General features: G+C 47.0%; 2 protein-coding genes across 2 annotated transcripts; both read right to left on the bottom strand.

Moving 5' to 3' along the window:
• Window positions 1-3,045: 3,045 nt before the first annotated feature.
• Window positions 3,046-4,038, bottom strand: LOC307109034 (mas-related G-protein coupled receptor member X1-like; the record flags this gene model as incomplete). The annotated part of the gene is made up of 1 exon (XM_079787541.1): window positions 3,046-4,038. The coding sequence occupies exon 1, from the start codon at window positions 4,018-4,020 to the stop codon at window positions 3,046-3,048; it is 975 nt and encodes a 324-aa protein (XP_079643667.1). The 5' UTR covers window positions 4,021-4,038.
• A 7,770-nt stretch (window positions 4,039-11,808) lies between these two features.
• Window positions 11,809-12,813, bottom strand: LOC307109032 (mas-related G-protein coupled receptor member X1-like; the record flags this gene model as incomplete). Its single annotated transcript, XM_079787539.1, has 1 exon — window positions 11,809-12,813. The coding sequence occupies exon 1, from the start codon at window positions 12,790-12,792 to the stop codon at window positions 11,809-11,811; it is 984 nt and encodes a 327-aa protein (XP_079643665.1). The 5' UTR covers window positions 12,793-12,813.
• Window positions 12,814-13,145: the final 332 nt, after the last annotated feature.

The following is a 13,145-nucleotide window of genomic DNA, read 5'->3' as shown; positions in this document are numbered from 1 at the left end:
CTGTGTCTTGCTTGCAGAAAGCACATCCATCAACCCTTGCCTATGATTTGTTATTTATATGTAGTAAGTGGAGATCATAAAATCATGTGTATTTCATCCTGCATGAGGATATTTCTCAATACTGCTAAATGTTTTCTATCTAGAATAGTTGTCAGATGTATGCCCATTTCAATAACAATATTTCTGAGACTTCTCTTAATTGAACACTCATTTACTTTTCATTAGAACTATAATTTTCCCTTCATAATCATTTTTTATTGATTTACATTGTATTTTGACAAATGAGGTAAGTACATGGATAAGCCCAATGGCATAAGGAGTATTGGAAACAGACCCAATTGCTTCTTGTGAAGCAGATAACTCAGGGCTCTGAGGTCCATGTGCACTAGGGAATCAGTGAGTAACCTTGAGGGCTCAGCATTTATTGGATGTAAATCAATACCTTTTCTCAATGGAATGGAAAGGGTTGGTTACACATTCTACTGAGAAAATATTTTAGAAAGGGTTTTTGCTCTGCATAGAAATACAGTGCTTGGTCACAAATGTTTTAATGATGCTTGTTGAAGTAATGCATAAATAAATAGTTGTTGATGACAGCTCCCAAAAAGTGCCATGAGGGATTTTCATATCCTTCCTCTCTTCCTGAAGGAAATTCCTGGATGTCCTGCATGACCCACCCAAGATGAAGTCACAGGAAAAGCCAGCACTGGTTTTGGAAAGGAGGCAGCTAATGAGCAGACTCTTTCCTCCCTTCCATTCTTCTCCCTGGAAGCAGCGATGTGACTGCAATGAAAGTTAAGTGCCTTCCTCCTATTGACCGATTCCAGAGAACACTTTCTGTTAACTTGAGTGGGAGATGCCTGCAGGAGCTTCAGTGAGACCTATGATAGAGCCAGTCTTTTCTTTTTCCTTTTTTTAAAATCCAATCTTTTCAAGAAAACATCATGATTATCAGGCAGGAGCTTCTTGAGAAAAATTGTTGCTTAGCGTCTCCTACATTGCAGGCCCAGACCATCACTGGGTTTCAAAGGCATGCTATCTGTTCCTCAAGACCTCACAATGTGGTGGAAGAGGGAGACATATAAACCAGACATTCTGGGACAATGTTATAAGTGTTCCATAGAGGAAGGTTGGGGCCACATGTGTTCATTGTGGCTGCAATGTCTGGGCTTGAGCATCCAGAAGTCTTATGTTTTCTTGCAGACAACACGAAGAGGTATGCCCCTGACATAAAAATAACCAGTTGCCCAGGTGAAACCTAACAGTCTTTGGTTCAAAAAAATGTGGTGAAATTTTCCTACAGGGTTCTTCAAAGCTGTACATCGGAAAGGATCATAAGTCTCACAGGGCTGAATCTCATAAGCACCCTCAGTGTAAGCTGGTGGTGTCACATCAAAGTGCTCCGACTGGTGCAGTGATGACATGCACAATCTTCCTACCTTCTTCCACCACCCTGTCATCCAGCTGAAGAACCCCTTACCTACAGCCATGCCTAATACAGCATCTGGAAAAGAAGGGGGTGCATGTAGGGCACAGAATCAGTAGAGTGATGAACTGGAAAGAGCATTGCATCAAGTGTAGGGAGACCTAGTTCTGATGGATATATTTGGTTTGAAAAATTGAAAACTGTATTTAGTATCATTTTCACAGCTACCTGTAGTGTCTCCAGAGGACTCATATTCATTTGTGAATTTCTCTCCCTGAGAAATATGTAGTAAGTGGAGATCGTGACTGTCTGTGAAGAACAGACAGCCCTGTCTGTTGAGACATTGTCATAGTGGACCCTCCACGTCTGCCTGAGTTCTCTGAGGAAGGAGTAACCAGTGTCAGAGAATAGTCCACAATTCTGTAATGAACCTAAGTTTATACCAATACAATGACATGAACAGGGCAGGATCAGATGTTTTCAACTCCTGGGGATTGGCCTTGAAACTGACTACAATCCACAGCCAGAATAATCTGTACAACATCTCGAGGCTTACAGAGTATACCAAAACTACTATCTGCATGCTACTAAAAATTGTTTTCCAAGATAATTTCTATTTTAAAATTGATCCTGAGTTTACAATGGCCACATTGGAATTGGTGGGACATAGTGCTAGACTCTACACTGGTCGAGGTGAGAGCTATAACCATTCATCATTTCTCAAAGGTAAAGGCCATGGTTTTCTTTACTACAAGCCAACTTGTCACCATGCTGTAGACAAATGCCATTGGAGGACTTTCATAAGCCCAATTTCCTGGTCTGTGCTTATGCAGGTAGAGACTCTCTCCAAGGATATTTTCCCTAAACCTAGAGAACCCAATGAGATTAGAAGTATGCCAACCATTTATTCAAGCTTTTTACATATAGAATGCCCCCAATCATAGCACTAAACATGAATCTAAAGGGCATATAGTCTGAGAGCAAAATAATGAATCTTCTTTTTCTATCCAATCAGGTAGAAAAATTCTGAACATTAGTTTATGTATTTGGACAAGGATTCTTTTTTTTTTTTTTTTTTTACTTATTATATATCGCCTCTAAGCCAATAATATATAAGAGGCGTCACGAATATTAACAGCTGATGTTTATGAAATATTTAGTAATATGTGGTACCTGGCTGAGTCCTTTTGATCCATTTTCTTATTTATTCCCCACTATGATCCTATGAGCAGATGATTTCAACTACATTTTGCAGATGAATTAACTGAGGCTTGGAGACGAGAGCTGCAGAACCAGGACTTCGACCTGGATTTGTCTGATTTGGGCAGGGATTCTTTCTGTTGCAATGAAGATTGTAAAGAAAAAGCCTTCAATAAAGAAATTCAGAGCACATGAGAAATTTATTGGTAATGTCAAGGACAATGGAGAGGTATAATGTTTGAACTAATATTTTCTCTGAGAAAAACTAGAAAGCTTTATTAAAAACAATCTATTTGAAGAGATTGGAGCATCACTGAAGTATTTTGGGGCTGAGGCTCAGAGAAGAATAGATACTTTCCAAGCCTGGCAGGGCAGCAGTGAGTCTCAAAGTTACTTCAGACTGATCAGGACAGAGGCTCTCATCCCTGCCCCAGACTGGTTCCCGACATTTCCAGGGTTTCCTCAGGAAGGCTTTCTCCAGGTTCATCCACCTCAGGAGTGTCCTGCAGAGCCCTCTGGAGAACCAGCCTCAGGGTGTGTTTCCGTTTCCGCCATCGCTGCCTGAAGGAGCCAACTAAGAAGTAAATGATGGGGTTGGCACAGCTGTTAACACAGGACAGAAGTAATATCGTCATGGAAAGATGGTTGGTATTAAAGTCATCTGAAAACCAGAATGAGAGGAGCCAGGTGATGCCCAAGGGCAGGAAGACCAGCATTGAGAGCATGATGGTCACGTAGAGCCTGGTTAGTGGTACCCGGTGGCGGCCACACAGCAGTCTGGTCATCAGGACCAGGCTGGACCCAGAGAGAAGCACAAATAAAAAAATAAACCACGGCACTCTGATGAAGTCAAATACCTGACACACGGGATGGTTTAATGAATCGAACAGATGGAAACAGTTAATTTTATCCAGGATGGTCATCAGTAGGGACAGGGCCCAGAGCAGGGCACACGTGACAGCGGACATGTGACTGGGGCGGCGGCAGCGGTACCAGATGGGCCACAGGACAGACACGCAGCGCTCTGTGCTGATGGCGCTGAGAAAACTCACGCCTGAGATGTAGGCAAAGATTGACACAGGCAAGAGAAATCTGTAGACTACACTGGGGACAAAATATAAGTCGAAAATTGTCTCTAAAAAATATATAATCTGACTGCAGAGGAAGAGGAAGTCGGCCCCCGCCAGGTTGAGGATGTAGACAGAGAAGGCGTTCCTGCGCATGCGGAAGCCCAGGAGCCAGAGCACCACCGCGTTCCCTGCCAGCCCCACCAGGGCCACGATGGCTGACAGTACTTTCAGGATTATGTTCTCTGTATAATGCTGATAAAAGTCCTCATCACTTCCATTGGTTGGTGTGAGCTCGGCCTCCCAGGCTGTGACAGTCATATCCATGCTCAGAAACGCTGCAGTTGTGGGACTGGAAACAAAACAAGACTTGAGCACCCGCTCTGTGACCACTGACCCCGCAATCTCAGTGACTGAGAGTGGTCTACTCACCAGGCAGAAAGGAGGTTATGATTTAGGCTCATGAAGGGAATGAGACCCCTTGTTAGGTCAGAGTGAGGACACCCAAAACTCTTGCATTAGAAATGTCCCAGTGTGTCATCTTTATGAGGATAGACAGTGATTATTCTTCCCATTGTTTTATCCCCACGGTTCAAGTCTGTGTGGGAACACAATGGGGCTGTCAGTAAAATTTAAATTCACAAATGAATGAATGCATAAATGAAAAAATGACGAGTCCAAGGGATGAAAAAAATTTGGATAGAATATAATATCATAATTTTTTAAATGAAGAATTTTAAATGTAAAACAGAAGTCAGCACTTGTAATTCCACCACCAAAAAACACATATGTAACAGAAACAAAATTCCATTTCTAAGCATTCATTCTGTGAAACGCTCTTGTGTGTTTGAAAGAATATTTTTATGCCTGTAGACACCTCCTATTAAGTGTGAGAGGATTCAGGGCAATTAAACTTCTCTGCATTTTAGAGGAGAAAGAAGCCATTTTGGGAAGGAGAGAGACAGAGATGGCCAAGGGTGTGAACAGAGGTAGTTGAGACAGAAATACAGAAGGGGCATTATTAAGTGGTTTTCCTATGATACGTTAAATGGGAAACCTACTCATTGTCCCTGCGTTTGATTTGGAGTAGAGATTTCCTTGCAGATCAAAGCATTGTGTAAGAGAATTCTCCTGGTGGTGGTGGAGTTAAGAAGTGCTTAGTTTTAATTTACAAAGGGCTTTGGATGAAAAGAGGGAAGCTCTTGCAGAATTTAGGTGAGGAACACAAACCAACTCACACATAGGTGAAGAGTAGCAGCTGATGAGTGCTTACATGGTATTACCTCTTTAAATCCTCCTAACAGCCCTATGAGGCAGTGCTGTGCTTACTCCCATCTGGCATAGAAGAAAAGACAAGTACAAGGAGGCTGAATGACATGCTCCAGTTCTCACGTACACAAGTGGAAGAGCCTGGATCTGGACCACAAGTCTGTGTCAGATTATTCGCCCTTCGCCTGCCCTGCAGTCCCACTACCAGGGTGGTTTTTCCAGTACACATAGGGGGTGGTGGCACAGGAAGGAAGTAACTCTTAGGGACAAATCTAACATGGGAACTCATTTGTGTGTTTTATTAGACTGGAATAGGCAAATTTCAAAAATAACAAAGAAGTGAAGCTTATCAAGTGTGGAAGAAGAAGTGGGTGGAATCCAGCTGAGAACAGACCAGAGATTCCAGGAGCCCCTTCTTGCCTCTGGACAGACCCAATCAGTCAATTCTTGCCAGGTTCAGCCTGGGCAGGCTCACCCAGTAGAATCGAACCCGCTACCCTTCCATCTGTGGGCTGCCACTCTAACCCCTGAGTCAAACCTGCTAGGGCTTGTCTCCCTATTTAAACTCAAAACTTAATAATGATGACTAGATCTGTCTGGGCTTTGTCTTTTTTCTTTGTTGTGATAGTTCACTATTGTATCCCTGGCATCGAGCACATGTTCCTCAGAGACCATCTGTTATAATATCATCCTTTAACACAGGAAGAAGCTGAGGCTGAAAGATCCAAGGGATTTCCCTGAGATCACAGGGTGAACAGCAGTTCCAATGCCAGCCCTGGTCTCCTGGAGCCCAGCCTGAGGCTTTACCACTGTTCTCTGCCTCATTGTGGGATGAGCACCTGAGCAAAATCTTCATGTGAGCTCAGAACATGAGAGAACTGCAGGGGTGTAAAAAATACTCGTTGGTCTAAATACCCATTTCCTTCTCTCTTACATAATAGTTCTGACATTTTTAGACCAGAATATGGATTCTAATCCGAGTTTTTATTCCCATTTGATAGCATCATGTGACCAGGTGGTAGCCAATGGGAGGTGAGCACAAGGGATGTAATCAATTTTAGGTTGTGCTTTTCCTTCCCCTCTTCTCCTCTGGATGGAATGCTGATGAGTCTGGAAGTCTTGCATGAGAATGAAGTCACCTCTCTAGGGCTGGGGAGCAGTGATTTGAAAGAGCACTGGTGTCTGATGCCTTGTAATCACCAGTCAATTTCTAGTAACCTCTCTTGCATTTCCTTTCAGTGCTACCAAAATCATCAATTGAAATTCTTAATAATATTTGTATACAACCCTCTTTTAAAACAACATACATTCTATCCTCAAGGCATTTATGATGAGATATTATTTCTAAGACATGACACCCAGTAGTGGGTGAAAACAGATCAAATAAATGAGATGTAATAACAAGTTGATCTAATCACAGTGAGAGAGAAAAAGTCCCCGGAAAAGCAACTAGGAAGAGTTTATAAGAAAAATAGATTCTCTTCATTTGACGTCAAATTTCATTTCCAGGCTCACTACCCACCGCTGCATCCTGGGAGGACACATCTCTTTGCCTCACCACTGGGCTCCCTTTCCCTCTGCTCCTGGTTGCTCTCAGAAAAGGCTGACACTGACAGCTGATTGTAGGGCAGGAGGAGGTTGATTGAGTTTCAACTCCCTGCCTCTCTGCTATCAGGCTGTGAGTTTGCCATGGTGGTGTTACTCTACCTAAGGGGAGAGCCCCTGGCTGTGGGCCTTTATTTTTGGTCATAGTGACGACCACCGGTACAGCCACAGCCCTCCCTGTGTTCTGGCAACCTATCATTCCCTTTATACTTCAGGATGTGCAATGCAATAGCTCCCTATTATGACTTATCTTTAGGGGCCTCTGTATCCTCTATTGATTTCCCTTAGTGCTGCTCACCCTTTATACACAGTCTTTTTATTAAACTCTCTTCAATTGCCTTATGTGTTTGTGCCTTGTGTTTTTGGCTGGGACAGGAAAGATACATGCATAGAACAAACAAATGAACAAATGCATAGAACAGCAAGGTAATATGAGAAACTTGAGGTTATTAACAAAAATTCATGTTTGAAAACAAAGTCTGTGAAGCAGAAAGGACCTGGGTCCTTCACAGCCTAAGCTACCAGCATCCAAAGCCTCCCTGAGGGAGCTTCATGTCTCTGGACTCTCCTTCATGGGTGCCCGTGGCTCCTTCCATGCTCCACCCCAAGATGTACTCATGACCATGTGAGTAAAAGGGAGAAAACAAAACTGCCATTGAAAGAAGATAGTTCTGAGCGGACCCTTACCTGAGCAACTCTTTTCTTCCAGTTGAAGGTGCTGAGTAGAAAAAGAGGAGCTTTCCAGGGAGTGCTGAACACCAGAGGATGCTCTCCTACCCCTGGATAGGAGGTGTCTGCAGGAGCAGGAGTGGAATCTAATGACCAAGAGAGGCTTATCAAGATGCTGAGCAGCCCTTGTGACTTCCTGTCAAGGGACCCTGGCAAGTGAGATTCTAAAGATGTGAGACAAGGGCCTCTCAAGATGTTTCCCATTTGCCCTAATTTCAATGACTTATCTCTTCCTCTCTCCATCTTACCCCATCTGGGCCCCCTCATGTGAGGAATGTTTGAAATGGAGCCTGTTACTGCCCACTGTGGGCGTGTGCAGGAAGCCCACCCGAGAAGCAACATGAGCTTCCATAGCTAAAGAAGAGTTTGTTGGCATTTAGGGCTTTCATGGCCGAGCTCATCTGATCTGTTTCCATTTACTCCCAGGAGGGATGTAAGCACATTAGTTTATTTCAGAGGACACAAGTGTATCCTATCTAATAAAAGAGTAATATGCAAATTAACCATCACTCCGCTCCACCGACAAGCCATGCCCACAAGCCACGCCCACCAGCCAATCAGAGAGAGTATGCAAATTAACCCAACCAAGATGGTTGCAGCCATGGAGAAAGCAGGAAGGAGGCTTGGGTTTACCAGGTGATGGAGGAAGCCAAGCTTTCTACACCTTGGCCGGCTCATGCCTCTGCTTAAGGCTACAAAGTTTCAATTATAGAAGGTAAATAAACCCCAGATACCAGGGCTTCACTTGGGTTGCTGGGGGGGCGTGGCTAGCCTGAAAACCACCACAGGCCCCTCGCCCAGGCTGCCCCATGCCCCAAGGGAACCCCCACTCTGATCCTGGACACCCTTCAGGGCAAATCAGCCAGCCCTCACCCATGCACCAGGCCTCTATTCTATCTAATAAAAGAGTAATATGCAGATTGACCATCACTCCAACACACAAGATGGCTGCTCCCATGTGGTCAAAGATCCTGCCCCCATGTGGACACAAGATGGCTACCACAAGATGGCCAGCAGGGGAGGGCAGTTGGGAGGGAGCAGGCCTGCAAAGGAGGGCAGTTGTGGGCGATCAGGCCAGCAGGGGAAGGCAGTTGGGAGGGACCAGGCCTGCAAGGGAGGGCAGTTGGGGGCGATCAAGCCTGCAGGGGAGGGCAGTTAGAGGTGACCAGGCTGGCAGAGGAGGGAAGTTGGGGGCAAACAGGATGGCAGGGGAGCAGTTAGACATCAATCAGGCTGGCAAGGGAGTGGTTAGGGGGTGATCAGGCTGGCAGGCAGAAGCAGTTAGGGGCAATCAGGAAGGCAGACAGGTGAGCATTTGGAAGCCAGCAGTCCTGGATTGTGAGAGGGATGTCCCAGATTGGAGAGGGTGCAGGCTGGGCTGAGGGACACCACCCCCCGACCGCCCCCCCCCCCAAACTGCGCCCCCCCGCCCCCCCGTGCACAGATTTCGTGCACTGGGCCTCTAGTATAAAATAAACATGTAAAGTCTCTCCTAATCTCAATCACTAATAGCAACCGATGTTTACAGTTCCCATTTTAACTCTTTTACAAGTTATTTTATTGCTTTGTGTAATTGTAATGAAATCTCCTTTCTAGTTGTGACTTATCGATATCAACAACTGTGTATATTGTGTTCCCTTTTAACAGATAAAGAATGTAGCACACCACAGGCACAACTTTTCACCTCTCTCTTTCCCCAAGGTATTTGTTAGCTAGATTATTTTCACATGATGTGGGGACAAACAGTGTTTTCAGCTTTAGCTCCTATGACTTCCTTTCATGTGCTCATGCTGCAGCCAAATTGAGGTACATGACATTTCCTTAAAAACTTAACTATGAAGCATTTGAAACAATGAGAGAAACTTATTCACTCATTTCTTTGTTTACCCAACTCTACTAGTACTGTGTGCCTATACTGTGCCAGGTGGTGATCCAGGCAGAGAAGAGCCCGTGGACAAATGCTACCAAAGGACCTTTCGCAGGCCCAATTTCCTGACTGTGCTTATCTAAGGATATCATTTCCCCTAAACCCAGAAAACCCAATGAGATTAGAGGTAGGCCAACTCATTTATTCAAACTTTTACCCTGTAGAATGCCCCAATCCACAGCACTAAGCATGAAACTAAGGGACCTATAGTTTGAGAGAAACATAGGGAATCTTCCTTTCCTACCCAATCAGGTAGAACAATCTTATATAATAACTAGGTTATATGCAAATTGACCATTACTCCAACACATAAGATGGCTGCCCCCATGTGGTCAAAGATGGCCACCCCAATTTGGACACAAGATTCCCAGCACAAGATGGCTAGCAGGGAGGGCAGTTGTGGGAGATCAGGCCTGCAGGGCAGGCCAGTTGGAGGGGACCCTGGCCTGCAGGGGAGGGCAGTTTGTGGGAACCAGGCCTGCAGGGGAAGGTAGTTGGGGGAACCAGACCAGCAGGTGAGAGCAGTTAGGGGCAACCAGGCCTTTAGGGGAGGGCAGTTGGGAGTGACCAGGCCAGCAGGGGAGGGCAGTGGGGGGAACCAGGCCTTCATGGGAGGGTTGTTGTGGGTGACCACGCCTTCAGGGAATGGAAGTTGGGGGTGACCAGGCCTGCAGGAGAGGGCCTTTGTGGGTGATGGGGCTAGCAGGAGTGGGCAGTTAGCAGCAACCAGGCTGGCAAGGGAGGGCAGTTAGGGATGACTGGGCCAGCAGGGGAGGGTAGTTGGGGGTGACCAGGCCTGCATGGGAGGGCAGTTGGAGGGGACCAGGCCTGCAGGGAAGGGCAGTTGGGGGCAACCAGGCCAGCAGTGGAGGGCAGTTAGGGGTGACCAGGCCTTCAGGGGAGGGCAGTTGAGGGTGACTAGGCCTGCAGGGGAGGGCTGTTGTGGTTGACCAGGCTGGCAGGGGAGGGCAGTTAGGGGTGACCAGTCTGGCAAGGGAGGGCAGTTAGGCGTGACCAGGTCAGCAGAGGAGAGCTGTTGGGGTCGACCAGGTCTTCAGGGGAGGACCGATAGGGCCAACCAGGCCAGCAGGGGAGGGCAGTTAGGGGTGACCAGGTCAGAAGGGAAGGACAATTAGGGACAATAAGGCCGGCATGGGAGGGAAGTTAGGGCGACCAGGCTGGCAAGGGAGGGAAGTTAGGGGTGACTGGGCCTTTAGGGGAGGGCTATTGTGGATGACTAGGCCTGAAGGGGAGGGCAATTGTTGGCAACCAGGCTGTTAGGGGAGGGCAATTGTTGGCAACCAGGCTGTTAGGGGAGGGCAGTTAGGGGTGACCAGGCTGGCAGGGGAGGGTAGTTAGGGGTGACCAAGTTAGCAGGGGAGGGCAGTTGAGGGCGACCAGGCCTTCAGGGGAGGACCGTTAGGGGCAACCAGTAAGGAAGGGCAGTTAGGGGTGAACCAGTTGGCAGAGAAGGGCAGTTAGGGGCAATGGGGTCGGCAAGGGAGGGCAGTTAGGGGTGACCAGGCTGGCAAGGGAGGGAAGTTAGGGGTGTCCGGACCAGCAGAGGAGGGCAGTTGTGGGCAACCAGGCCTGCAGGGGAGGATAGTTAGCGGCATCCTGGCCTTCAGAGGAGGGCAGTTGGGGGTGACCAGGCTAGCAGGGGTGGGCAGTTAGGGGCAATCGGGCCAGCAGGGGAGCAGTTAGGCATCTATCAGGCTGGTAGGGGAGTGGTTAGGGGGTGATCAGGCTGACAGGCAGAAGTGGTTAGGGGCAATCAGGCAGGCAGGCAGGTGAGTGGTTGGGAGCCCACAGTCCTGGATTGTGAGAGGGATGTCCCACTGCCCGTTTAGGCCCCATCAGGCCTTAACGGGTAGTAGGACATTCCTTGAGGGGTCCCAGATTGGAGAGGGTGCAGGCTAGGCTGAGGGACACACACACACACACACACACACACACACACACACCATGCACGGATTTCGTGCATCGAGCCTCTAGTTTTTGAATGACTATCTATGATTTTGGACAGGGATTCTTTTGTTTTAACTTATTAAATATTACCTGAGAAGTCAATAATATATTAGAGGCTTTACATGAATTAACTGCTGATGTTTATGAAATATTTGTCATATTTGGCACCTGGTGGAGTCCTTTTCATTTGTTTTCTAATTTATTCCCCACTATGATCCTATGAGTAGATAATTTCATAGCATTTTCCAATGAATTAACTGAGGCTTGGAGAGGAGAGCTGCAGAACCAGGACTTCAGACCTGGATTTGTCTGATTTGTACAGGGTTCTTTTTGTTGCAATGAAGATTGTAAAGAAAAAGCATTCAATAAAGAAATTCAGATCACATGAGAAATTTATTGGTAATGTCAAGAACCATGGAGAGGTATAATGTTCGGACTAATGCTTTCTCTGAGAAAAACTAGAGCAGCCAGATTAAAAACAAACTATTTGAAGAGATTGGGGAATCACTGAAGCATTCTGAGGCTGAGGCTGAGAGAAGACTAGATACTTTCCAAGCTTGGCAGGGCAGTAGTAAGTCTCAAAGTTACTTCAGACTGATCAGGACACAGGCTCTTCATCACTGCCCCAGACTGGTTCCCGACATTTCCAGGGTTTCCCCAGGAAGGCTTTCTCCATGTTCATCCACTTCAGGAGTGTCTTGCAGAGCCCTCTGGAGAACCAGCCTCAGGGTGTGTCTCTGCTTCCACCATCGCTGCCTGAAGGAGCCAACAAAGAAATAAATGATGGGGTTGGCACAGCTATTGATAGAGGACAGAAGTGCTACAATCATGGAAAGATGAAAGAGGGCATTAGATTCATTTGGAAACCAGACTATGAGGAACCAGTGGATGCCAAAGGGCATGCCACAGAGGAAGAAGACCAGTACCGTGATCACGATGGTCATGTAGAGCCTGGTGGGTGGCACCCGGTGGGAGCCACACAACAGCCTGGTCATCAAGGCCAGGCTGGACCCAGAGAGAAGCACAAATAACAAAATCAGCCACGCCACATTGATGAAATCCAACACTGGACACCAAACATGATGCATATTCCTCATCAGGAAGCCACAGTAGTTCACTTCCAGGATGCTCAGCAGCAGGGACAGGGCCCAGAGCAGGACACAGAGGACAGAGGACATGTGTCTGGGGCGGTGGCAGCGGTACCAGATGGGCCACAGGACAGACATGCAACGCTCCGTGCTGATGGCGCTGAGAAAGCTCAGGCCTGAGATATAGGCAAGGCCTGACACAGGCAAGAGAAATTTGCTAATTACTCTAACATAGATGACGTCGAAAAGTAAAACTAGACTACGTATAAATCGGCAGCAAAGGAAGAGAAAGTCGGCCCCCGCCAGGTTGAGGATGTAGACAGAGAAGGCATTCCTGCGCATGCGGAAGCCCAGGAGCCAGAGCAACACCGCGTTCCCTGCCAGCCCCACCAGGGCCACGATGACTGTCAGTAATTGTAGGATTATGAACTCTGTATAATGTTGACGGATGGCCTGATCAATTCCATTGGTTGGTGTGAGCTCGGCCTCCCAGGCTGTGACAGTCATATCCATGCTCAGAAACGCTGCAGTTGTGGGCCTGGAAACAAAACAAGACTTGAGCACCTGCTCTGTGACCACTGACCCTCATGGCCACCCTGTCTGTGTGAATGGAGGTTTCCAGAGATTAAGATTCTTTCTAAAACACACAGTCTTGGAGTCCTGAAGCCTGAATTTAAACCCAGTTCTCTCTGAATCTTAGAACCTGGGCTCTTTCTACTGCAACACAGACCCTCTATGTCCAACCTCCACACTCACCATCCAGCCCATGACATGTGCCCTGGAGGCAGGAGGAGAAGAGTCTGCTCAGATTCTGTGGATGACAACAGGGTTCTGAGTTCCCCAGTACTTGTGCTCTGGGAGAGTGG

Source organism: Cnephaeus nilssonii (genome assembly GCF_951640355.1).
Source record: "Cnephaeus nilssonii genome assembly, chromosome: 13".
NCBI classification, from domain to species: domain Eukaryota; kingdom Metazoa; phylum Chordata; class Mammalia; order Chiroptera; family Vespertilionidae; genus Cnephaeus; species Cnephaeus nilssonii.
Note: the sequence above shows the minus strand (reverse complement) of the source record. Positions and strands in the feature narration are given on the sequence as shown.